The sequence below is a fragment of the Amblyomma americanum genome, chromosome 1 (assembly GCF_052857255.1).
Source record: "Amblyomma americanum isolate KBUSLIRL-KWMA chromosome 1, ASM5285725v1, whole genome shotgun sequence".
In the NCBI taxonomy this organism is placed as follows: domain Eukaryota; kingdom Metazoa; phylum Arthropoda; class Arachnida; order Ixodida; family Ixodidae; genus Amblyomma; species Amblyomma americanum.
Window position 1 is genome coordinate 77,596,195 of NC_135497.1, and position 26,748 is coordinate 77,622,942.

Consider the following 26,748-nt stretch of genomic DNA (forward strand, 5'->3'; position numbering starts at 1 on the left):
TATTCACTGCGCCGTCAACCGAAGACTCTCAGTAGTCCTTGCGAAAGCGCATGACTTCCGGCACACTTTTTGGCGTGCAAATCGGATAGAGAGGGCCTCTCCTGAGTTTCCCTTCCTCCATGAGCCTGGCGATGTGCTATGCGAGTTCCGCTGTATTTACACCTGAGCCACATTTCATACCGTGGGTTCCGGCGCTGCACATTCCTCCGGGACATTGATGCCCTTGTATTGAGCGCAAGACTGGGACTCGTGACAAGCCTTGCACGAGACGCAAGTCCAGTGCTCGCACAGCTCACATTTGGCCACCGTCGCCGTCTTGAACACGTATGCGTAGCCACGGCAGCCCTCGTTGCAGCACTCCACGATCATCCCCTCTGCATCGTCGTCTGCAGCCGGCTGCTCCTCTTCATCATCCTCCTCATCGTTGTCTTCCTGCAACAGAACCAAAAGCAGGTGTACGCCACCTTTAGGTAGAATTGTTTTGTGCGCCATATTTCACCGTGTGTAGGGCACTGTGCCTCGATGCCAGGCACTGCCCAGGCCGCAAGCAATACATGTCTACCTGCTGGACTACGCCGCTTCTGCGACAGCGTTCGTCGCCGCTCTACTTGGGGTGCTTCTCTTCCTTGTTACCGTGTAAACGTGGCGGCAACAGCACAACCCATCAGTTGGCATAAGAAGGAATGGTGCCCTCAGTTTTTACATCTCATCCATGCAAGCCCATCTGAGTTTCGTCTTCTAGGGTCCAAGCGGCCATCATGACTTACCGCGGCCAATTTCCCTGTGGGCGAAAGAAATCTTGCTGTTACAGCATGCACAATACTACAGGATGGGAAGTTCGCGCGGCTGCTTTTAGCACGTGAGCGCAGAATACGTTGAGACATCTGTTGTAACTGCTGTGCAGCCAGTAGTGCGTCGTATGCGCAGGTTTTCACAAGTCTCCTACACTTCTATCTGCTGCCATCTCTCCGGCGAAGCCTTTTCTTAGCACGTTAACAAGTGTTCAATAAATAAAATTTTTCCTAACAGGAAAGCGCATGATCAAGTGAGGAATTTGAGTGAAATATATGCGACCTCAGGGCAACGTAACTGGCCCAGATTAATCCCAATTTTGCATTACGGAAAATTCGTTTCTGGAAGTACTTCCTGCTTTCAGAGAGCGTGGAATTAACTGAAGAAAAGGGGACATTGTGTCTGGAATCGCTTACCTCAGACTGTATCCTCGGCTTGTAGACAGGTGGAGCTACACTGTCTTTGTTCTCCCGGTATTGCGCACACGTCATAGATTCGTGCACGGCCTCACAGTTAATGCAGGTGTAGTGGTCACAGAGAGGGCAACGAAACAGCGCGTCTGTCTTGTCGACGAACGCCCGACCATCACATCCGACAACCTTGCACTGAACGAGCTTTTCAGAGGAGTCGTCGTCAATTGCAACAGCCTGCAAAAATAGTAAAGAAAACAGATGAATTGCCGCATAACACCCGCAACATAATAGGGCCTGCCATTTCGAACATCTAGGAAGCGCCTCCGCCATTCTCAGCTGCTTAACAATTCCAGCGCTCATAAAAGCACATAGTAGTACGCACTTAGCAAGCCTGATTCTGAATTTTAAATTGCGTTGCTCTATACAAGCCCGCCTGTTGTGCTGATAACGGTCCCTTGTGAGGAGAGTTTGGTACATCCCCTGTCTGCGTTCAACCCCCGAGAAATAACCTCCTAATGCACTGGCATTGAAAATGTTGGTTTATGGACGCACAGGATTTCATCGCTAATGGTCCCTTCATTGCAGACATCTAAAAACAGATTTATTATGAAAAAGATCATTACAGCGTAATTAAGTTGATTCACATTTGACTTAGAAATGCTTAAGGACGATGAATTTTCAGGAAGATGCGCAGGCGTATAGTGGAAATCAAAAGCAAAATCATCTCCATCACCAGCCAATGCGGCAATATGGCCACAGAGATTTTGGGCTGCTTAGCCCTAAGCGTTAGGTTTTGGAAAACTTTCCTTTCAGGAGACCTCATTTATTCCTTGCAGCTGACAGTTTGAACCGTCTGTGACAAATGTTTTGCGAAACTACTGTTCCTGCGATTATGTTATCAATTCATGCAGTTCTGCGAGTGAAAATTAAATTTATTCACAATTTTACGCGATGTATCAGAAGTGAATCATGGGGCATTACAGAGTTAAGTAGAGCGCATTAGAGGTGAACTAGGAATTAAGTGGCAGTGCATGGGCTCCAATGTTTTTATTTCGTCATGGGCTGCGCACGGGTGTTCGTTCATTCCTCCTATGACTGGGAAGCTGTCTCGAGACGCAGACCAGAGTCCCCAGTGCGCTCCTCAGCATATCGTTTCTCATGGTGTATGCGCAAGCGTGACTGAATCTACGCAGTTTAACTATACCGTAGAATAGTTCGCAAGCAGCAGCTGATGAAGGATCCATGCATATTACGTAGTAGACAGTGTGTCCACGCATGTTCTTTGCAGCGCATGCATATGTAACCAGTAATCCGAAACAGACCACCCAAACGGCACTTTCTCGTCGCCACGAACAAGTCATCAGCTCACAATTGACAACAATTGGGCATAAGCATAAGTTCTTCATCTGTACTGCAGGAGTGTGCACAGGCGAACTGAACTCTTATTTTTTTTTTTTTTTGGCAAAGGGAATATTAAGTAGGCGAGGCATACGGCTATCTCCACAAGCAGCACTGCCGATCACGCCCGCCATATGCCTCGGAGCTTCACTGGAAAAAGTTGTATCACGCAAGCGCCTCCTTGTGCGTGTACAGGAGGGAGAAGGAAATGATGGATGCAAGACAAAGCAGTATTTTTCTTCTTTTGTTTTCTGGCAGTGAGGAATATACGAAGGGAAGAGAACGCCGGGACCTACGCAGCCTCGAATTTTACAAATACAGGATAATGGCAACATGGCGCACAGACCTCCCTGGTCTGGAATAAACGCAGCTTTATGTCCGACTCACATGCTTCTTTTTATGAAGAAAGAAAAAAAAAACTTTACATGTCACGTCGGATGCCTCTTTCCTTAACAAGAGCGGTAGATCTCATGAGCGGTAGATCTCGTAAGTCGTGGCTTAATGACAATGCAGTTCTTTTCTGCTCGGTGGGCTAGAAGGTGCGTTGTCAGCAAAAGTAAGTTCGGAACAACGGGCAACGGGCACAACGGGCACTCAACCCATACTACATGACGAGCGGAAATGAAATGATTATTTCGAAAAAACAACATAGCGGATCCCTACAGAGCTTCACACAGGCAAAGGAAGATGGTATTCTTGACAACTCAAAACAAAATGAACAAGAAGCGGAAGGGAAGCCTCAGTCCGCTGGCCAACGTTTCGACAAGAGAACTTGTCTGTCGAAACGTTGGCTAGCGCTGTGAGGGTCCCCCCCACCCATCATTCTTCATTCCCTTACACGCATGCAGGCCTAGGACGCATGCATCTGCCAGCTCACTGGGGTGTGAATATATATCGAACAGCACCAAGACTTCGCGCTCCCGGTGCATACAAAGATGCTGAAGTATCACCGAGGCAATTAAACCCGACGAGAATCTATCAGCGTCGTGTAAATACGCTCCTGTACACATGGGGTGCGAAATATATAGTTTGGTTTCTGATACGAGTTCCCATGTATGCGATGAGCTGGCGACCCACATGAGTGCTGCGTCTACGCGGAACTGTGGTTTCAGATGGCCAATTATCAGACAAACGGTGATTACGGGGCTGATTACAACCCAAGCATGAATAAACAGTCACGCCATAAATGTTCGCTTGTTCGCTAAGTCACTAACCTCGCGCGTGCATTATATCTGCTATGCGTTCAGTGCAAATGGGAACGTTATTAATAATAGACGTTTTTAGCGTACCGGAGACTTACTAGCCGAGACGTATACCGGTTTACCGTACCCCTCCTGCGCGTGAGCAGTGGCATTGTTCGTGTTAGGGGGAGCCACTGCGCGTGCGCAGTAGGGGTCCGGTAAACCGGTATACGTCTCCGGTACGCTAAAAACGCCTAATGACAGTGATTCTTAAGCCGTAAGCCTTACTTGCCCAGTTGAGCAAAAACCTGTTCGTGCGTGCGTGCGTGATAACACTCGATGGTACCCATAAAAGATGGCGTGCTCATACAACCTGGCAGGTGGAGGTTAAATTAATGACTGGCCGCACGAGGTTGCTCGCAACCTGGATCGCATAGATTTCGCCGGTGGCAGCACCTGCCCTCCCAGGGTAGTGGCGCAGCGCTCAACCGCCACTGCGCCAGGAGCGGTACGATCGAGGACTCCCAGGTATCTATGAATGTCAAGTAGAGAAAGACCAAATGTGCACATATGGGCATCAACTCTTTAGCTACCGCGTCATACCCTTAAGGCGTAGCGCGGGCCTCGGTGCGGCGGCGACTGCCTTCACGAAGTTAGCGCGCAGACAGAAGAGGTACGGCGGCGTCGCGCCGGCGGCTACGTAGAGCCGTGCAGACGTTTAATTGCCAGCTGCATGGCATCGGGTTACATGACGCCGCAGCGCGCGGCGACTGCGTTCACAGAGTGAGAGGCGGGCTTACACCTTCTCACACGTAAGCAGTGTTAAGTGTCTCTGCCGACTTTTTGTTCGTGCCCTTGCTCACTGAGCACTTCCTATAGGAACACAGTTCATACTCACAGGCGGTGCCGTAGGAGCAGGCGCTTGTCGTGGTGACTTGTCCGATCCCGCGGAGCGAGGAGATGAACACGCCGTGCTGTTCTGGGCCTGCAATTAGAATGTTCGCACATTTCAGAAAGCAACATAACAAGAGAACTTCAATACTACTAATGGTCATGAGACCACAGCCGTAGTTTGGAATGGAGACAAAAGCGTCCGCTAGGGGCGCCACCGCCGATCGAGGAGCTGCGACCGGTAGACCGCGCCGGCGGCGTATACACCGTGCGGTCGCACCAGAAAAAAATGGCTTCTGAGCTTAATTGTGCCATTATTTCTCCTTTGTACTATTTTATCCGAAATTGAAGTGGTGGTCCTGCATGTGCTACAGTTCAGTAATCCTAGCCCGCTTAGATGAATAAAAGCGCTGCTGGAAGTGCCACGGCTGGCTCTTAACAGCGACCATCAGGCTGACGCACCGAGACTAGCAATTCTTAATGGGCGTTGAAACAATTCCTTAAATGTTTGGTGTGCTCATTATTCATAATATACACATGGCCTCAACGCAGGGCTTGGTGACGCAAGGGCCGCGTTAGCAGGCGGCAGTCATTGAATTTTCGCTACATTTGTGTCGAACGCCTGGCTTAATTCAGTGACACGGCTGCAGGTTTAACACCACGTTGCGTTATAGAGCGGTGCGTTTAACAACACTAGCCAGGGTGGGATTTTAATGGAGGGTTTAATGTGTGGCGAAGCGTCTGCGATTGTAGCCGACGAAGACTCCAAAACGTCGCGCTAGCTGTTGCTATGCGAAGCACCACGGCGTTCAACTTTCGGAAGCACAGTGCATTCGATGCGATACTCGCGCAGCAGGAGGAACTTCCTTCTGGTCATCTGCTAAGCTTATTAATGTAGCATGTCGGTGGGCACAGCTTATTCATTCAGTTAATTATATCGGTGTAATTCATATTATTCAGTTAAATCTCAGTTCCTAAAGAATAGTTGCGTGTACCGTTCAATTTTACTAATAAAACTCTTTCAACAGCCGATCAACACATCTAGCCTTCCCACTGACTGGAAAATTGAGAAGGTGCATCTCCTAGTTCACAAGCCGGGTGTTTGAGAATTTCTCATATTTTCGTATCATTTTACTCACTAGGACATGGAGAAAATTCAAAATAACACACGTCCCTTTGTGTTCGCTTCTGCTTTACATTGTTTCCGCAAAACTTATTGATGTGAGACTTAGTTTTAAGTTACATGGCATACTAGACAAGTCATCTTGCGCAGACTGCATTTTTTTTACATTTGGCGATGGCTTTTGATAAAGTATGCCAAAAATTATTTCTTTAAAAGTTGTCACCTAAATCTCGATGCCAACGTCTTTACGTTATCTGAATATTTTCTTCTCAACCACTCGCAACTTCTTCGCTAATGACACCAACTCAGCACTTTCAAAACTGTTATCTGCCTTACCTCAAGGCTGAACGCCTGTACAACTCTTATTCATACTTCAATAACGACGTTAACCCTTTATAAGACACTCGAACGAGAACGGTGCGTGCGACGGCTTGGGCTAGTTTTCATGCATCTGAACAGATAGGCTTGTTCTCAGAGCGCGCACGATGCTTTCGTGTCAAGCAGCAATGCAAGCAAGTACATTAATAAGCAACGGCATGTCCATAAACTCAGCCGCAGGCGACGCTAAGAAGCCACTGATGTTTATTTCTATTTTAAAAAATCAATATCTATAGCTTACAGACGATCACACCGGATTACAGAGAGCATAGGGATGGCCATTCACGATAGGGAAGGCAGCACAGGTAATAAATAAGAAGATGTAAAAGCAACAAGCGAAAGAGTGTTTCGCATGCCGCCCTTCCCATTCAGGCGATGTGGCACCGAGAGGCTGGGTACAAAACGTCGCTGTAATGGCGCTCCCGCTTCTTACCGCTATTTTTCCCGGCGAGCCTTTAGGCCGGATGCTGTTCTGGTACTGCCTGCACGACTGGTCCTCGTGAATTGCGCTGCACCTCAAACAGTTTGGCGAGCGGCACTCCGGACAAACTGCGAAAGGTACGTCGCCATTTGGCTGGACTCGGCCGCTGCAGCCGACCCTCTTGCAGTCCATAGCTTCCTGAGTAAAAAAAAAAAAACCGGCGGGTACTTCAGCCAGCGAAAACAGCTTACACTGAGAGTAGTCTGATGGAAATATATGGACAGCAAAGAAATTACCAGAAACCAGCATGAAGCCCACGTAACGTGTTTTGTCTGCTGCATCGAAATTTAAGGGTACTATTAATGTTTGAGCGAAGATTACTCCTGCACTGTCCAGGTCCCCACAAAAGTTTTCGGAACGCCGAAAAAAACGAAAAAGTTCAATTTCCTTTCTACGCAGAGGCACAACCAGGCATTCAGAAGTGCGTTGTTCAGGTCGCATAGGAAAGTACGGATCACATGCATCAATTCGTGACTGCACGCTTAGACTGGCCAGAAATTAAACCGTCATTTTCGTGTTCCGAAAACTTTTGTGGGCACCTGTACGTCAGTCAAGGAGCAGGTTAACTACATATGCCCAGGACCTAAACGCTAAGTATGCGCTGAAGAACATATCGTTGATGGGAAAACATACGTTTCTGACACCGCTACAGATTTGGTTCGTCGAACTGTGCTCATCTGCCACGAAAACTCTGCGGGCCAGGTATGTTTTCTTATCGCAAATTCTCGGCACCTCAGGAACATGACTGCTGATTTTGCCTCCTTAGTAGGTGTGTCACAGCTAGGCTGACTTATTTGGAACCAAATATTGGCTCGACCCCAATGTAACAAACTCCGAAGTTGTTCCTTCGCCATACACAGCATATCGAAAGGACCGAGACGCTCATAGCGATGGAGCGTCTCGGTCCATCGCTATGGACCGAGTGTTGATTCTCGTGGAGAGATGGAGTGTTGATTCTCGTGCGTGATAATATTCAGAGTGTACCACTGCGTCGTGCTCATGAATCCACAGAGTCTGTGTGGTGCAAATTTATATTGTCAAATGGGAATAGCCTTTCGGCAGGCCCTTCCTACAGATAACCAAATTCGCACATCCCGCAAGTATTTCACAGCGTCTCAAAATCGCTGTCAAACTTATCGTTAGATGCGATTGTTCTGGGAGGCGACTTGAGCATGCCTGAAATCGTTTGCAACAGCCGACATCCCGTCGAAGGAAGGAAGGAAGGCTTCAGATGTTGCTGGCACATACCCATTACGGGGGAGTGGCCAAGACACAGGCGGTTAATTGCTGGATACAGGAAAGTTTTGACGCGAAAAGGAGTGGTAATAGGATGTAGCCTGATAGGTTGGACACTTTCGTCATCCAGTTCGACCTTTTGTGCCTAAGCCACTTCAATTCAGGAAGTGCATGAGGATCGGCCACGTGAGCGGCGTCTGCATCAACTCCATCGTGTGCCCGCGATTCTCCGAGACACAGAGGTGACGTTTGCCGCGCGACTACCTTGAAGTGCGCCAACTGCCACGGCCCTCATGACTCTTCCTCGAAAGATTGCCCCCGTCTGAAGATCGAGCGGGCGGTACTGAAGCAAATGGTGCGAGACCATTCTACACACAAAGAAGCCGCCACAAAGGTGCGGCGACGTCGTTCGCGCCGCCGAAGGTCATCAAAGAATGCAGTCACATTTGAGAAGAATGCCCCAAACGCAACTGCAGCTTGTCCGCCTCCACCAAAATCCGTGCCAAATCAAGGGAGCCTGGCGCTTGGTGAGGCTGGACCTGTTGTCTCAGATGCAACTTGGCCACCACTGCCAAAGCCTTCTACGCCTGCAGTGTCAGGGATGTTGGCACACTCAGGGCAGTGTGCAGCGCCTACGACTGATCCAGCCAACAGGCATGATCAAGGCCATGGCCCAGATATGCAAGTGATTGCAATGCTAACGTCACTATTGAATGCCATGCGTGCTCTGCATCCCAGCCTACGCACGCCAGCAGCAAAAAGCGCACTTCAAGTGCTGGACGCGCTACATACAGTCCTTGCGGCTCTAGAGTAGAAGGCATCATGGCTCCTTCGGACCTGTATTTTCAAAATAAAGTCAAGCAAGCTTTCATTTTCCAATGGAATGCTCGTGGACTCCAGTCCCGGATTTTCGATTTACGGCACTACGTCTACGAGAATCACTTCCCCATTCTTGTGATTTGTGAACCGAATACCCCGAGAATTTTGCGAATATCCGGTTACGAGGTATTTGCATCACCCACGCGCAACAAATCCAGCAAAGTCATCGTCTACATTCGACGTGAACTTACATATGTGCAACATTCAGTTCCTCCGAACGAAGACAATCAGTACGTTTGCCTGACAGTGAAGAGCCGAGACCTGACGTTTACGCTACTGGCGGTGTACTTGGCGCCATCAAGTCGTTTCGAAGCCAGAAGGTTGAGTGGTTTGATGGCAGCTATACCTGCTCCGTGAGTCATTATGGGTGACTTAAATGCTCATCACACCATGTGGGGAGGCGTTAGGATGGATGTTAGAGGAAGACAGCTTGTGTCCTTCGCCTCTGACCATGACCTCCAGTGCCTTAATGGCGGAAGCCCGACCTATATTCGAGGGGTGACTTATGGCAGCTGCTTGGACTTGACTTTCGTTTCACAGTGCCTTACCAACAGCGTCCGGTGGTTTTCGGATGTAGAAACCCATCGCAGCGACCATATCCCAACCTATCTGATTATTACCGGCCATTCCACATTTTCCCCAGCCACGTGTAGGCAGCGCATTGACTGGACAGTTTTTAAATTACTTATGAAAGCTTGCACAGAGGGCTTCTCTACCGGTCTTGAACAAAAAATTAAGGAGGCCATGGAACACGCCACCTGCCCCTTTAACCCTGTCGCTAACTACACCGATTTTGACTTCGAATTGGGCGACTACGATCACAACGGCGCAGGGCAGAGCACGGATACCGACGCACAAAGTCGCGCCTAGACCTAAGAGATGCTAGGCGCATACAGAAGAAGATTCAGCGCAGAATTCAGGCACTACAAACACAACGCTGGAGGACATTTTGCCAAACACTTGATCCACGGAAGCCTTTGTCACGCGTTTGGAGCGTAATTCGGGGTCTTCGCACGTCCCCTCAACAGCGCTACCCGTTCAAATCCGTAGCGCTCCACCAAAGGCGCAGTGTGGTTGAGGTAGCCGAAGAATTCTGCGCAAGAATAACAGGCCCTCCGAATCCAGGCGCAACGCTGCACTGCAACAATGTTCCACCCTCAAGGGATTCTCGGATGGATGCACTATTCTCCATGGAAGAACTTGATGCTGCGCTGGCTTGTTGTAGAAGGTCATCATCACCAGGACCCGATGGTGTGGCGTACTCCGCACTTGCCAACCTTGGCCAAGAAGCTCGACGGGCTCTTTTGGACACTTATGGCAAGTCATGGACTGCTGGAATAGTTCCTCATGATTGGAAGACCAGTCGTCTGGTTCCACTTCTTAAACCGGGGAAATCACCGCTCGACCTTTCATCATACCGTCCAATTGCACTCGCCAGCTGCATCGGCAAAGTCATGGAAAGAATGCTGCTCACACGCGTGAAATGGTACTTGGCGTGATATCAGATTTATCCAACCTTCATGGCTGGGTTCCGACGGGGCCGCTCTTCTATCGACAACGTGGTTGACCTTGTAACGTCGGTGCAACACAGCAAAAGTTTAAAAAGATTGACCGTGGCATTGTTTTTGGATATCAAGGGCGCGTACGACAACGTAACGCATCAGGCCATTTTGGACGCAATGGAAGCTGCTGAGATTGGAGGCCGCACGTTCAGCTGGATACGCAGCTATTTATCAGAGAGGTCGTTTTTTGTCCTGACTGCGGACGGACCAACGTCCTTACACCGAAATTCGCGCGGAGTCCCTCAGGGTGGAGTGCTGAGCCCAGTTTTCTTCAACCTTGCTCTCATCGGCCTGGTCGACGTATTGCCTCAATCTGCTCAGGTCTCTGTATATGCAGATGATATGTATTTGGGCATCAGGGGTGACCCGTCCTCAAGTTCGTGCAAGACTTCAAAAGGCGGCATCGATATTGACATATCTTCGATTGCAGGGCCTGAAAATTTCGACCGAAAAGTGTTCACTTGTGGCGTTCACACGCAAAATAATGTCACGCTACACCATTCGCATTAATGGTGAAGCCATTCCCTATGAGAGAAGCCACAGATTCCTTGGTGTTGTCATCGACAAGAACCTCTCGTGGAGTCCACATATCTACGACATGAGAAAGAGACTAATTGCGATTGTCCACGTCCTCTCCTTCCTCGGGGGAAAGTCCTGGGGCGCATCAGTGCGCTGTATGCTGCAACTGTACCATTCCCTATTTCTGGGCTACATGCGGTACAGTCTTCCGATATTCAGTTCCATTAGAAAGACAAATATCAGGACCCTTCAAAGTGTGCAAGCGCAAGGTCTCCGTATCTGTCTTGGACTGCCTAAATGTGCATCAACAGCAGCAACTGTTCTTGTTGCCCGGGAACATCCTGTTACTACATACATTGCTGTTGACACCATGAGAACACATATTCGGCACCTCACACGGGTTCCCTGTCATCACCTCGCAACACTCCCAATAATTATGCCGCGGACTGCATTTACCAGTCATTGAAGCCCATCGCGCATATCTTCCATCGGAATTCACCCCTGCGTCAAGACCGTGCTCACCCTTATGGAGTCTTCATGAACCTCGGGTTCACCTCTATATTCCTGGAATTACGCAGAAAGCTGGTGTATCACTACCCGCTCTCAAAAAACTGACACTGAATCACCTGCATTCTTACCAGTCACCACATACATGTTTACACAGATGGATCAGTTCACTCGACCAGTTCTGCGGGGTCGGTGGTGATACCGGCCAGATCCATCTTCATGAAAGGGAAGACGACCTATCCAACATCTTCAACTGGTGCGGAACTCGCAGCCTTACGGGCTGCGGTAGAGTTCATCAGTCAAGAACCTCCACATGACTGGACGGTTTTAACCGACTCTAAAGCAGCCCTTCAAGCCCTGCAAGCTGCGCTACGCCGCGGGTCGCAGGACCAACTTGTTGCTGAGATCCGTCTACTGTACCACGGCACCGTTTCCAAAGGTCATGACATCATTTTTCAATGGCTGCCAGGACACTGTGGTATTAACGGTAATCACCAGGCCGATGCGGCTGCGCGTTCTGCTCACAACGACGGACTTCCAGTAAGGATCCCAATATCAAGACCTGACGCAGCGTGTGGCCTTCGCCCTTTGGCGCTGGAGCTCACACTTTTAGCGTGGAACACGGGAGAGTTTTGCAACCTCCGCCTCAAGGCACTGGACTCTGGACTGCGCCTTCGTCTTCCATGTAACTTAGCACGTCGCGACGCAACATTGTTATGTAGTTTATGGATCGGTGTTGCTTTTACCAACCACTATGCTTTCCGGATGGGGATGGCCGACAGTCCAGCCTGTGAAAGCTGTGGTCGTGAGGAGACCATCGCTCATCTTCTCTGTGAGTGCCCTGCATTTGCGAGTGCAAGACATACACTGTGTTGGGCCCTGGACCGCCTCGATCCTCGCCCATTAACAGAGCAAAAGATCCTCGGTCCGTGGCCACAGCAGTCGACTGCCCTCAAGGCATACAAGACACTCTTTGCCTACTTGAGAGCGACTAGATTGAGTGACAAATTGTGACAGCGTTGTGCGTGTGTGTGTGTATGTTATTCCTTTTTTCCTTCTCTCTTCCTCCTTTTAGTCCCCTTATCCCTCTTCCCCAGTGTAGGGTAGTCAACCGGAACCCCTTTCTGGTTAACATCCCTGTCGTTCCCTCCTCCTCTTTATCAATCTATCTATCTACTTTTCAATAGACGGCGTCCAAAAATATTTTAGTATGAGTAAGGGAACTATGATCCTAGCAAAAAAAAAAGGCTTCAGTGATCTACTTCCCTTCGCTTCTCAGTTATATTGAAATGTCTGACGTAGAGGGCTTGTGCGTGATATTTAAGGAACAGCTCTATATGGTCACACGCGACGTACCTTCGAAGACAGGGTCAGGTAAACAGCGAGCTGTAAAACCTTGGATATCAAGGGAATTGCGTAGCGCTAATTTCACAACAGTAGTACTAAAGTTATTGGCGGGCTTCCTTAAGAATCAACTGGAAAACGCTTAACGCTTATACGTAAGTCTTTTGCTTAGACGATCAGAGTATGCAAGCACATTGAAAATACCAATAAAGATAACAATGGAATTCTGTCTCTGTTGCACAATAATAGAGTACACTAGAAGACTATTTGAGCAAAACGGGAAGTCTTAATGCGTATTTTTCCTCAGTTTTTCTCAGTGATCAATCAGACCACAACCTATAGTCCCTTCTAGCTTTTGCTTGCGCCGTTGCAAAGGAGATCCGCTGCTTTCAGGGCCTCTATGAAGGTATCGGGCGTGTTCTGAACGGCTCGGCTCCTTGCCACCAGCAGTGTAGCGAACACAGCTATCAGCAAAACAGCCAGGGGCCCACCTTGGCACTACGCTGCGGAGTGGCCCAAAGCGCTGTGCGTGAGCAATTGATTTCTTTTCTTTTTTTGCTGACCGTAGAGTTAAGCATGAAGAATTCTTTAACTCTGAATACTCATTTTTGGCATATCAACGCAGAAAACGTTTATTCGTTTTTTTATTGTCCTATATTGCTATTAGATATGTTTAACGCTCTTATGACATTTTGTCTAATGATTTTCAAATTTTTTACAATCAAATAATTTTTTATATCGTACGCAACATAATTCTGTTCTTCCTAGACATCACTGAAAATACAATTCTATTAGCTACACTGGGATGTGCAGCAAGATAGAAAAATGTTTAACGGGTGGATGAAACTTATGTGCATCACACTGAAATTGCCTGTTTACCCGCGGTAAGGTTTGGTTTACGGGGGTTTCAAATAAACGCCCAAAAGCTCAGGCTATCAGGGACTCCGTAGTGGAGGGCTCCGGAAATTTCGACCACCTGGGGTTCCTTAACGTGCACTGACATTGCACAGTACACGGGGCTCTAGCATTTCACCTCCACCGAAATTCGACCTCTGCGGCCGGGGTTTAACCCGCGTCTTTCGGGTCAGCAGCCGAGCATAATAATCACTGAGCCACCGCTGCGGCTTTCCCGCGGTTAGGAGATAGTAAGGAATATTTCATACTCCTCTTTGTTCCAGGAAGAAAGGCGGTACCACGTTCCATTTTCTAAACTCTTCTCAGCGGCGTGAAGAAAACAAGACCGAAGGATTGTACGTAACGCTTTACAAGTAATTGATTTTATGTAATTCAGCACATTTTCTTGTAATTTTGTAATTAATCGATTACTTTGTTCGAACGCTAACGTTCCGGATAATTCAATTATTTTTGTCTATTTATTACTGAAAATTAGTTACTCTTTTCGAAAGGAAGTTACCAGCGGTGCAGCTTTGAGAACCTCGACCTCACCGCAAATACTGGTGCTAGCGGGGATGCTTCCTTCGTGATAGCGAGAACAAATCGGCTGCGGTGAAGCATCGCGAGCGATCATGTCCGGACCGCAACCGGATCACCGCCGCCTATTACGGGAGCTCTCGCCCCGAGAACTATCACGTGGCCGCTCTATAGGGTTACCTGTCTGTCAGTAGGCGCCGCAACTCAGCACCCCTCCCCCCCACCCCTGCACCGTACTCGGCGGCTTCCACAGAGCACGGAGGCGGGGATATAGCTCAAGAAGGCGCTCAAACCAAGGATTCTGTCGAAACGAGCAATACTTATACGGTGTTTTGTATTATCACTAGGAAAAGTTTGGGGACCACGTGGGCATCTGTAGCGTAAAGCGCACAGTTAAATGCGGCACATTTTTTTAGCGATGGATGCTTTCCACTTGAGTAGAACGGTACCTTCGCCTGCGTTCCTGACCTACGGAAATCTGACTAATTTAAGGCACTTTATATTTTCAGACAACCTTCGCCTAACTCATGCTGATGCAGTCCTTGGGTTTGCGAATACCTCTCATGGGACCTGGAGTTTTTGGACTTTATAGAGCTACCATCTCTGCTCGAAGGGGAGCGCTCTCGTTATTTGAAAATGATATTCCATATTTCTCGCTGCTGTGCGAAGCATTCTCACCTTGTAGGTAAAGCTAAGTCCGTGCGCTCTTAGTGCGCTAGGACGCTCATAGTGCGCTATGAGCTATGAACTACAGTGCGCTACGACGCTAAGCATCCTAATTCGCTTTGGAAGGAACAGGTTGCGCTTGCGCTAAAGCCGTTGTTTTTAGAATTTGATTCCAAAGTGTGGCTTCACGAGCCTCTGAAAAGGATGCAGTGTTCTTTTTGTAAGCAGATTTTTTAGGTTGTGCCCAGCTTGAGTAGGCACTCGTCGCTGGTACGAGCCCGATGTTGCGTTTCTTGCTTTCTGCAACTCTTTCCGGTGCCCCACAGATGTCGGTTTACTCGTATTTTTTTTTAAACCAAGGTTATGTCATGAAAAGCAAACGTACGTGATCGGTTTTTACCGTATGAGCACCGGGCCGGGGCGGTGATTAGAAATTGATAGCGGGCCGCGGTGGGTTTCGGAGTCCGGGCCAAAGTAGCGGCGAGTGGGGACGGACCCAGTCGAGATACCGACCAATGCAGACCTCTATAGCGTCATGTATAAAGTTATGTTTTGCAGCTTTTCTTGAATCGAAAGCATGCGTTGTAAAGTTTAAGCATTCCAGTTTAGAGGTTGTGCTATTTCTGCAGCATTTAACCAGCATCGCTTTCTCGCTGTGTAATCACAGCCTCCATGATCCTTTAATTTTAGCTCATACGAGGCGTGGGCCCGAGATGGTGGAAGGGACATTCGCAATTTTCTAACCGGGCCGGCAGTTTTAGGCAACTGAAAGCGACGGCGTAGACACTGCATAATGTGTTTTACTTATTTCTCTTTTTTAAATGAACATGGCCAACTGATATGAAGCAGCCGCCAGGACGGGAGTTGCATCGGTCAGCGCCTTTCTCGCGCACTGTTAAACCGTTCGCCTGGTCCGAACCAGGGAAAGACCCCAAAGAAGCTTCAAGGGTTTGCCCGATATGCCGACCCTGGAACGCGCGGGACTGCCTTTTAAACACCTCTGTCGCAATCACAAATTGACTCTGTTCCAGAAAAGCAGAAGCTTTAAATTAAATTAAACACAATTACCCGTAGTCATAGCATGACCTTTGATTGTTGGCATATTGTAATTATGACAGCACTGTTCTCTGAACATCTGATTCTGCTGCGCCATTCTGAGGAAGGGTAGAGGCCCCCTCGCTCTTACAGCTTCCGTTTGCTGCTCGTATCATTGGATGGCCACTGAGTAGCCCAGGGACGAATGTCAAGGAAAGAGGGGGGGGGGGGGGGGGGGCGCTTTGCGACTCGTACACCATTCGCTGTGCACGTTTATTAAGTAGGAATTGGCTCTACCGTCTGTAAATCGTGGCCGCGGGGTGGCATAGGAAGTGTCACTCTGCTGCTAATAGCAAATAAAAAAAATGAAAGTCTGCGGATATATTGATTGTCACAGTGAAATCTTACAATGTGTGAAAAAATTACGATCATAAACTCTTTCTCGTTCAAAAATGTTTTGTCCAGAACTTTTGGGTACGGGGTGCCCGCTAGCCCTGGCGATCGACCGCATCACCTCTCGAATGCGAGGCGGATGCTCTGGCCACAAGGATACCGCTTCAGCCTTCCAGTGGTTCTTCAGATTGGTACACAAGCCATTGCCCGGCCTGCTGTTTCGCTTTGCTGGGCGCACGGCTTGGGAAAGTAGCCTGCGCCTTCAAATCACGGCACTGTGAGCAACCCTCGTGCCTCGTGGATGGTTCAGCTGTAGGCACACTGTCTGCTTCCTGAAGGTATCCTGTTTAAGCCGCTGATCGGGCACCACAGTCAGAGGAAACTCGTAGAAAAAAGTTCGCACCACTGTACGGACGTTCGGCTTACGGAGCGCAGCAAAAAAAAAAAAAATGCGTTCGACGCCACTGTTTTTAGAATATTCCACGCACCTTCACAAGTTCGGAGCTCGGTGCCGCAGCCCACAGTATTAAAACACGTGAAGCGCGCGCCCGCCACCTAGCACAATCATCTAAACACAAGTAAACACACATGCAAAGGGACATTAGCAGGCAGCGTAACTCTGCAGGGGCAGCGGCAGTTAAGCGAACTAAAACACGAGAAAAAAAATTAGGAGGGCGCTAAAGCTTCTCCTTAAGAGTAGACGCGATAGCTCTTTTTCCTCCTTTTTTTAATTCCTTTTCTTTCTCATTTCTCACCGATTGCCAATCTACAATGACATTACCGATCACGTTCATCGATTACAATCACAATTACCGATCACGTTACCGATTACCAATCACCGTCTAGGTTACACTGAACGACATACTACGCCACTACATACTCATACACACATGTGTTTCTATACAATGAAAAACAATAACCCGGCATTTTCATTCCGCGCAATTTCTGACGCTTAAGTATCATATTTATACGGTTCTGAGTTTCTCATGTGAGCGAAATAAATGTGCGCTCCTGTTATTTGAGAGTGCAGTGCAGAACATAATCTGCTTGTGACCTATTGTAAACTGTTGAAACAGGCAATTAAAAAAAAAAACCTTTATGGCATATGCGTTGCGTGCCCGCCTGGCACGCAGGGGCCACGAGTTCGAACCCCAATGCCGATGCATATTTCTCATTTGAAACTACTGGGAATATTTCAGTCCAGTGTCTGAGGCCTTCCTGTCAATCCTAGGACAAGGCGACGGCCTTTTCGACCGAGCGAGCTGTATACGCTATCGCAGCTCCTCATGAGCACGTCGCTCTCTGTTGTCGTACTATCGGCTCCAAATGGAATGCGAACATCGCAGCGCGTGGCCAAAGGTCCATTTGACGCCATCTGCCTCTCTCCACGAGATATATAGGCGCGCTCTTCCAGTTGGCGATAGTTTTACTTGCTCTCCTAGCTCTTTATCGCTTTGCCCCACGGAGCGCCTCATTTCTGGTTGCGGTACGGCAAGATTCTGCTCACATCTAGAAACCAGCGACTCAGCAACGGTCACGTTAGATTCCAAACAACCCCGCCGCCGCGGTAGCTAAGTAGTTACGGCGCTCGTCTGCTGACACAAAAGACGCAGCTTGGATCCCGGCCGCGGCGGTCGAATTTCGATGGAGGCTAAATTCTAGAGGCCCGTTTAACTGTTCGATGTCAGTGCACGTTAAAGAATCCCAGGTATTTGAAATTTCCTGAGCCCTTCACCACGGTGTCTCTCATAGCTTGAGTCACTTTGGGACGTTAAGCGTTAAAAGGAAACAAAACCAGGTGTTTGAAATTTCCGGAACCCTTCACTACAGCGTCCCTGATAGCTTGGGTCGCTTTGGGACGTTAAACCCCCATACACCATCCAACCGCCACCCGGTCGGGATTTTTCATTGTTCGTATCGCAACTAGACGCTGATAAGAGCTAGGGCCCCGATAGGAGCAGAAGCAAGGCGCTGCAGGCCAGATAGCGAAGAGCGCTCGCTTCACTCACGCGGGCTACAGCCGCTGCCACCAGCGAATCGGCGCTGGGCAAGTTACGGTCGCTAGACAGCACGAACACGGAACTCCAGTGGCAGAGCGAGAAAAACGAACGCCAAAAAAAAAAGTAAACCTATCGCAAACCGAATGTGCGCGCCTATCTCTCATGGCGGCAGGCAGACGGCGTAAACTGGACCTTTTGCCATGCGCTCCGTTGTTGGCATTTCATTTCACGCCGATAATAGAAGCTTCCAGGCATGCAAGCCCCAGCGGCCGGCCTATGTGCGCAGCTACGAGATGGGAGCACGAGGCGTTCATAGGTTATATTACCGTCCTCCCCTCCAGCGCACACACGGTGAGTGTGACAATGCAGCTGCTGATCTCTTCTCGAGAAAACGTGGGAACATTAGCGTCTCATTGTTAAACAGCGCTGGAAAACGGGAGAGGCAAAAGAAAGACACGCAACACAAGCGCTTACTCCTAACTGATTCATATTCGGTGGGACGGCCCTTTGAGTTTTCTTTTGCAGCAAAAACAGCAAACGTAAAAAGAAACAATACTACTCACCATACAAGGGAGCGAAAAACATCCCAGTGGTGTGTGTTTTCCCTCCTCCTCCTCCTCTCTTTCCTATCTTTTGTAACACCGTCACCCTCGCCAAACAGACCAGCTAGCAAGTGAAATTTTAGAAGCTTTTCACATTCACAATAACACAGACGTTTGCATTAGTGATTCATCAATAACGCTCAATGATAAGGAAATTATACATTTATCCGTAAAAGACATCTTTCATGCACGCTTGCACCGTGGCGATTAGGTGCTGTTTTCACTATCTTGTATATGATTAGTAGCATTGGTTTTCTTTTTACGTTTGGAGCTCGCTGTATTTTTTTTTGCTATTCAAAGGAGAACTTTTAAGCCCTGTTTCTCCGAATAAAATTCAGTTGCGAGTCAGCGCTTGTGTTGCGGGTCCTTCTTTCGTGTGACCCGCCTTCCCGCGCTCCTTAACAGAGAATCATTACCAAGTCGATCAAATCGCAGCCTTAATTAATACAAGCGACGACAACGTCGACAAACAACTTGATAATTGACATGTAACAAAATATCGCACAGTTGAGCCGCAGTATAGTTCATTGTAATGTAATTTTGTTATGACAATGTAACTTGGAAGGCATGTAGCGCAATAGTAATCGATTAATTTTCTGTAATTGTTGTTACCTCTCCGGGGCTGTTATTTACCATTGTAATCAGTGACATTTCAGATGCAATAATTGTAATCGGTTACTTATTTTCTGTTACATGAAAAAGAATGGTTATAACGGACCAGAAACTCTGGAACTTTATTGAGGAGGGGAGGGGGGGAAGACTTCGAGCTTATTTTGTTATTTATTTATTTTATACTCATTTACATAACAAATCATATTTTATTTTATTATCTTCTATTTTTCAATGTTCAAACGTTGATGCAAACTGTCACGTTGTGGTGACCACACTCCAGCAGTCAGGGAGACAACGAAAAGGCTTCCAAAAGAAACTGTTTAAGGGGCTGACTCGAGGCCCACTAAGAACTGAATGACTCGGCGGCGGCGATAATCACAAGCGTGCTCGGCGGTCATCGAAATGAATGTCTGCAGTTCTTGGCCGCTCTCAATTTAAAGCTGGCAAGGAGCCTTCCAGTAAAGAACGAAAAGCAATTGCACGTGGCCACGATCAATGGAGATAACTCTGGTTGCACCTCGCATTACGAAACAAAAGGATAAAGCCGCGTGCCGGCATTGTTGACCGCGAATGAACAAACGGGGCAAAGATTCACGGCAATATAAAACGAACTGAAATGGGAAGCTTTACGCACGAGGAGCAATCAGTTGCATTGTAAACGTGTGCGCAGTCTTTTTTTTTTTTAATTCCGCTGATCATGATCATGTACACGGGTCACAGTCGACTTCTGTTGGGACATGACTGGTTTAGGTTACTCATATACGAAATGTTTTACAACTAGCTACAAAGCCAAGTAGCTCAGCCCCACTGTGCTTTGAAATAAGAGAGTCCTAGAACTGAAGTGTTGCAATTGTCAGAAATCTCATACAATTGCAAGCAATTGGTGACTGGGAGAGGAAGGGGGGCGCCGCCTCCTCTGGAAAAATGTTAGGGGGGGGGGGGGGGGCGACCCCCCCCCCCCCCTGTTCCGGGGTCCCTGTAACGAACTCAAAAGCAAGTGGGGTTGGGTCCGTTATCCGGAACAGCCTAACAGAGGACACTTGCACCAGCTTGTTTATTGCGCCCACGCATGTATTCCCGCACATTTCGCCGCTGTGATCAGTGACACGGCGCTTATCGAATATGGCCGCCGCGGTGGCAGAGTGGTTATGGCGCTCGGCTGCTGGCCCAAAAGACGCGGGTTCTATCCCGGCCGCGGCGGTCGAATTTCGATGGAGGCGGAATTCCAGAGGCCCGTGTACTGTGCGATGTCAGTGCACGTCAAAGAACCCCAGGTGGTCGAAATTTCCGGAGCCCTTCACTACGGCGTCTCTCAATGCATGAGTCGCTTTGGGACGTTAAACCCCCATAAACCAAACCTTATCGACTGTGTTCAAAAAAAGTTATGCTAAAAGTTTGTTCAAAACTGCAAGGGTGTGCATCATGCATGTTAGGCTTAGGCCTAGTTCTTGAATATGAATGAGGCTTGGGTTCAATTCACGAATATTTTAAAAGACAGATTGGAACCAGTCCAGAAGATTGCACGATGATTTGTAACTGCGAAAGATAGTTTTGATGTTTGAGGCTCCGAACTTCGAGAAGCTCTCGGGTGGAAACTTATCGCAGTGAACTTCTCAGATTAAAACTGTTGCTGATATCTACAACAAAAAACGGAAATGATAGAAATGACCACATATAGAAGCCTCACAATGCATCCAGTAGAACGGACAATGCCATGAACGTTCGAAATATGACGACCGGATTGATACGCTGAAATAATTTTTTCCGAACATGATAAATGACTGACGTCTGCTCAGTAATGAAATAGTCGCCTGAGCGAACTTCCAGGCTGCTTTAGGAAATACCATTTTGATATTTACTGTTCACGGGGTTGGTTGAGCGTTAAAACAACTTAATTTGAGGAGCGTTCCAATTCAACATAGAAAAGTAGTCTGTACCGAAGGTTTGTTAACATTTCTCTTAGTTGATTTTTGTTCTCAGGTTGGTTGCTGCACTTCATCTATATATGTAATTATTGCAGTTAATACATTTTTTTGCTATTTTATGTTTTGATGTGTAGATGTGTAGTTTCTCTATGCTCTGTTAATGTAGTTAACACACCTACAAAATAATGTCCTGCGGGGCGCTGTACAGGCACTTTTAATAAATAAAAATACTGCGCTGCGAAGGAGAACTTTCATGCATTTAATTTAGCTTTAGGCAGCAATGTAAGCCAGTTATCGGACATAAATATAATGTCTACGCTTAGGGCTGTGCAGTGGCTACAAAAAAAAGTTAGGTAACTTGGCATAAATAGAAGGCTTAGCAGGAGCCCGCATGATGACGTTAAAGTGGCCGGCGGCTGTCAGGCGTACTTCCACTACAAACTGCAACGCTTTAGATGGCCGTGTACTACATTGCACTAAACAAGAGCAACACGAGCGGTTCTAGTGTAGCTGACGCCACATTCATGGCTGTTTTTCGCTTCTATTTTCTCGCTGAAGGGGCACAGCGTCGTTATCAGTCGTTCACAACAAGCACTCCGTGCCGTGCGCAAAGCAGCCGTTCTTTAAAGCCAACAAGAAACAAACGCGTCAAATTGAGCAAAATGCTAAAATTAAGACGCATTTTATGACAGCCGTGTACGTTTGCCTCTTGAATCTGTTTCCTCGAAGCTTCGAGAGAAAATCAAAGCAATTAAAGCCTGCCAATTTCTTCAGTAGGCCGCATCTCGTGACCGATGCGAAGCGCGCCATGTAGTAATTCATCGACCAGTTGAGGGCGAGCAGGCAATGCCACTCTTTTCGCCCTCATTTCGACAATTCATTTCGCAGGTTCACAGTGCTAACTCGGGCATAGATCAGCGATGCAAGCTGGTTTAGCTTGCATTACGGAACTATGGCCGATTGTAACAAAACACGTAATGCGACAAGAGGAAGTGCACAGCGCAGGTTTTCAAACCTGAATTCTTGCGTACGCATGCAAGCGCTCTGCACGAGTCGGGGAAATTCGTCGTCAGAATCAAGCTCGAAAGAGAGAATAAGAAAGGCCTCTCGGGCAAATCCACTCACCGTCAACCGGACGACTTCTGCGGCCAGCTGCGCTCGGGCGTCGCTCGGCGGCGGAACTGTTTCCACGCGATATGGCGGTTGCCCTTGACGACGACGACAAAGATAGCCGCGTGTCGGGCGTCACCGGAAAGATTAGCCTGTTCTTGGCCACTCCCCCGTAGTGGGTATGTGCCAGCAACGTCTGAGGCCTTCCTTCCTTCCTTCCATTAGCCTGCGCGGCGTTCCCGCTACGGAGAGTCGGGGCGGCGGCTAGCGAAGTAAGCCATGCAAGCAAAAGCAGCTGCCTGGCATCGTGCGCTCGCTTGTTCGCAGTGAAATGGACGGCGGCGGTGAAAGACCGGAAAGGGAGATACGCCAGCGCCTTCAACCGGGCGGAGATGACAAAGCTCGCCACGATCGTGGCGGCGTGAGCAGGCCGATGTTAAAGCACAGTTGATAGTTATGCTATATGGTGCTTGTCTTCCTATTTTGTGCTGGCTCCGTCATGGTGACAAAGGACGAGAAAAACAGAAAAACAAAGGACGAGAAAAACGGTGCTCAAGGGACACAGCGCTACGCGTCGATTGATGCTGAGTTGCTACGGGAGAAAGCTGACATGTATTTGGTTTATGGGGGTTTAAAGCGACTCGGGCTACAAGGGACGCCGGTGTGAAGGGCTCCGGAAATTTCTACCACCAGGGGTTCTTTAACGTGCACTGACATCGCACAGTACACGGACCTCTTGAATTTCGCCTCCATCGAAATTCAACCGCCGTGGCCGGGTTCGAACCCGCGTCTTTTGGGTCAGCAGCCGAGCGCCATAACCCCTGACCCACGTGTATCCGTGAAGTAAAGGTGCGCATAAGTCGGATGGCCGAAGCGGTTTACTTGCGGCGTTCCAAGTGGTTGGCTGATGACGTGAGCTTTACTCGCACTTTGTTCAAAGAAAGCGTGAGGTAAACTGTGAAGATAAAGGCAGCAGTGATATCTTCGCATAGCCGTATGCACGGCAGCTGCTCGAGAGAATCAGTAAGGGTAGGTGCCTCGCTTGGTGACATTGCCACGTTTGGAAGTGATGCGCACACGGCTCACTAAATTATTTATTGCGCGAACTTGTGCTCTGAACAAAGTATCTCGGCAGCATACGAGCACTGGCGAGAGCAGTCGGCGGTCTATTGACGGAAAGGGCCGGCGGTCACTCGGGAAAATTTTATTCCCGGTTTGTCGCTCTTCATCGAAACATCAAGGAGCATGCGCTATGCAGAGCACACGATGATGCACGGTTCGCGCCGGGCGACGACAGACTGAGGGTAAAAGCAGAGAGAAATGAATTTATAGAGAGCGGACACTCGACGAAATGTGGCCCCAGGGAATGCTTAAGGGATTATTTGGTAGCCCCTCCCTTCAGTGGCGCCACCAGCGTTCGCGCGCATTCGTGTGCGCCCGAGCGACCGCCAGCGGAGCAGATGGGCAAAACGAGCCCAGGGGACGGTCATACGCGCGGCCGCGCCTGTGAGCGTGCGGCGTCTTTGGTAGCGCGCAGACTCCCTGTTTTTTTCTTTTTGCGTCTGTCTTGGTCTTCAACGCGGAACTCGTGCAGTTTCGGACGACGGCAAGGTGAGAAATGTTTTGTTTTTTTTTGCCCAACTAGTATTTCAAGCAGTTTTGCTGACCACGCCGACCGGTGCCTTGAATTACGCAGTTTGTGAAGAGGCGCACACGATTCGTGGCCTGCCGGATTTTCTGGCGCGGTTCGTGGCACTGCTGCTGTTTGCGATGGTTCCTAGCCTGACTTTCGGTAATGCGGTCCTGTTCATGAGACCAGATGTTCAAGCAAGGTTAGAAATTAAACAACGCGGCGTAGGGAGGCTAGCTTTGGGAGCACATGGCAATGCACCAAATCAGGGGGTACAGGTTGATATGGGATGGGCGTCTTTCGAGAGCAGAAAAGCTAGCAGTAAGATAGCATTTGAGGAGCAATTGAGAAACATGGGGGGAAAGCAGTGGGCTAGGAAAGTTTTCAGGTACCTGTACATAGGGAATGTTGACACGAAATGGAGAAAGTGAACTAGAAAATTGACAAGCAAATATCTGGACAGCAATAGGGGGGCAAATCAACAATAATCAGTTAAGAAAAAGGTCAAAGAAACAGACAGCTCTGTGGAAAACAGGGATGCTGACGAAATCAGCACTGGGAACATACAGGATTTTTAAGCAGGAAATTGCCGCAGAAAATATTTATGATAATTGTAGGGGAAACTCCGTGTTGTTTGAGGCCAGGACTGGAGTTTTGCGGACTAAGACATATCGAGTAAGGTACCACGAGATAGACACGTTGTGCGTCGTGTGCGGAGAGGAGGAGGAAACGGCTGAACACTTGATACTTTTCTGTAAAGGGCTTCACCCTACAGTGGAAAGCAGCGGGGCTGATTTATCCAAGGCATTGGGGTTTAAGGACAGTGAAGGGAAAGTAGATTTTAAGCGGGTAGAAGTAACCAAGCGAAGGTTATCTGATTGGTGTCTAAAATGAAGAGAAGAGTAAAATTTCATAAGTCATGGCTATGTGGCTTGAGCCACCGCCCGATTTAAAGGGTTCAGCCGTATCCATCCATCCATGCATCCAACGGTGGCAAGGTGAGAAATTTTTAGTTTTTGCCACACTACGCTGCATTTCAAGCAGTTTAGCTGAGCACGCCGGCCGGCGGAATGTGGCGCAGTTGTGGATGGGACAGCTACCATGCATTACGCGAGTAACGCCGGTCAATGTTGCGGGTTAAGTTTTACGCGCAAGCGAAGTTTTTTATGGTCTGCAAAAATATACAGCTTCTTTCGAGTGATATTTGTACGTTCGAGTAAAATATGCTGTCAACTTAGAAAAAAAAAGGGCAACCGTGTCGAAAACAAGCGTTCTCCCATTGTTAGTACGGGCGCGTAACTTTCGAGACTTCCGGAAGAAAAAGCAATCCATGAAACGCTCAAAAATTAAAAGCTTGTGCGTTGAAGACTCCGTCGTCTGACCCAGTGAAAGTGCGCATTGCATCCGCGCAGTGACAACACGGGAGGGCGCTTTTCTAAACGACGAGGGGAAAAAAACTAAACACGTATGAAAACAAGGAGCTGGTGTGCCGAAAATTGCCTTCTACGCTTCTGAAGACATACAAACTGCACCGGATCATTTCTCCTCAGTGCTCCAACACACTGTGGACGACTGGTTGGGAGCCCACGTTGTAGCGGTCACGGTGCCAAACATTTGTCGAACAAAACGCACAGTTGGCCGTGGATTAGGACTCACAACTTTTTGGGGGAAGAGAATAACGTCGGGGAATGGAGCAACGCTTGTAAATCATTGAGAGGTATCTTGTAGAATTGTGTGTGGTGGATAAATTCTCCGCATGCGAGGTTCGTAAAAGCATGTTTTCCTTGTTGGTAATTTCGCCACTTTCACATGTTTCGCCTGGTCGCACAGTTTTTGTGTAAGCTTTATCGGAGTGACACCCGCTCGTAATTTATTTTTCAGCTTACGGTGCTTGCAACAGCCACTGCTGTGAGCCGTGTTGCAGTAACAATGGACGCGCAAGAAGCGCGGAACGAGCTCAGCGATGAGCAATGGCGACAGCTACTGTATCGGTTTTGGATTTATATGCAGCAAAATAAACGTTGGTTTCACGAGGCACCTGGTGTCTTACTTGGTTGGCACTGTTTTACGAAGGAGATGGGGAAGCTGCGTTGATGGCTGGTCAAGAGCGCCCGGAATGTAACTTTTCATCTTTCCGGACCGAAAGTAAATAGATAGCAAACAGGAGGTCATACTGAACAGAAATAATCCGCAATGAAGGCGTAGCAGTCCGCGGAGCATACTAGCACTCAAATTGCGTGGGCCTGAAAGCGGAAGTCTCTCACCCAGTCGCCTGTGCGCTACAGTCAATTGGGCTCTATGGTAGTGTCCGCTCTTTATGAATAATAGTATCCGCTCCTTATGAACAAAGCAATATGAACAGAAGCCGTGCTGAGTAAGTTCGGTGTTGGTAACGATCTCTGGGTCACAAATAGGACCCTACGGCGTTTCCGTCGAGGCGCATATGTTGTGCTTTTGAGGAACTGTTTCATGAATTTTTGTGCCAGGGAAGGCAGGTTTAGTGTGTCGACTAAGTTCAGAATGGCTGCCCGACCGATGGCATTTCCCTTGTAATTGTCTGATCGCTGTGGCTGCGAGTTCATGAGACAGTGGATGATGTCAAGATAAACAACTTGTCTTCTCCACCCATGCTTGGACTGA

At 48.4% G+C, this 26,748-nt stretch overlaps 1 protein-coding gene across 4 annotated transcripts in view; it reads right to left on the bottom strand.

Moving 5' to 3' along the window:
- LOC144113086 (uncharacterized) overlaps positions 1 to 22,631 on the bottom strand; it is a 54,851-nt gene extending 32,220 nt beyond the window's left edge. For all 4 annotated transcript variants that reach the window (XM_077646004.1, XM_077646005.1, XM_077646006.1 and 1 more), the window contains exons 1-5: positions 22,494 to 22,631; positions 6,610 to 6,795; positions 4,683 to 4,769; positions 1,209 to 1,439; positions 181 to 432 (exon numbers count right to left, since the gene is read on the bottom strand). In XM_077646004.1, coding sequence (XP_077502130.1) covers positions 181 to 432; positions 1,209 to 1,439; positions 4,683 to 4,769; positions 6,610 to 6,789 — 750 coding nt within the window. In that variant the 5' untranslated portion in view covers positions 6,790 to 6,795; positions 22,494 to 22,631. The remainder of the gene's footprint in view (positions 1 to 180; positions 433 to 1,208; positions 1,440 to 4,682; positions 4,770 to 6,609; positions 6,796 to 22,493) is intronic.
- Positions 22,632 to 26,748: the final 4,117 nt, after the last annotated feature.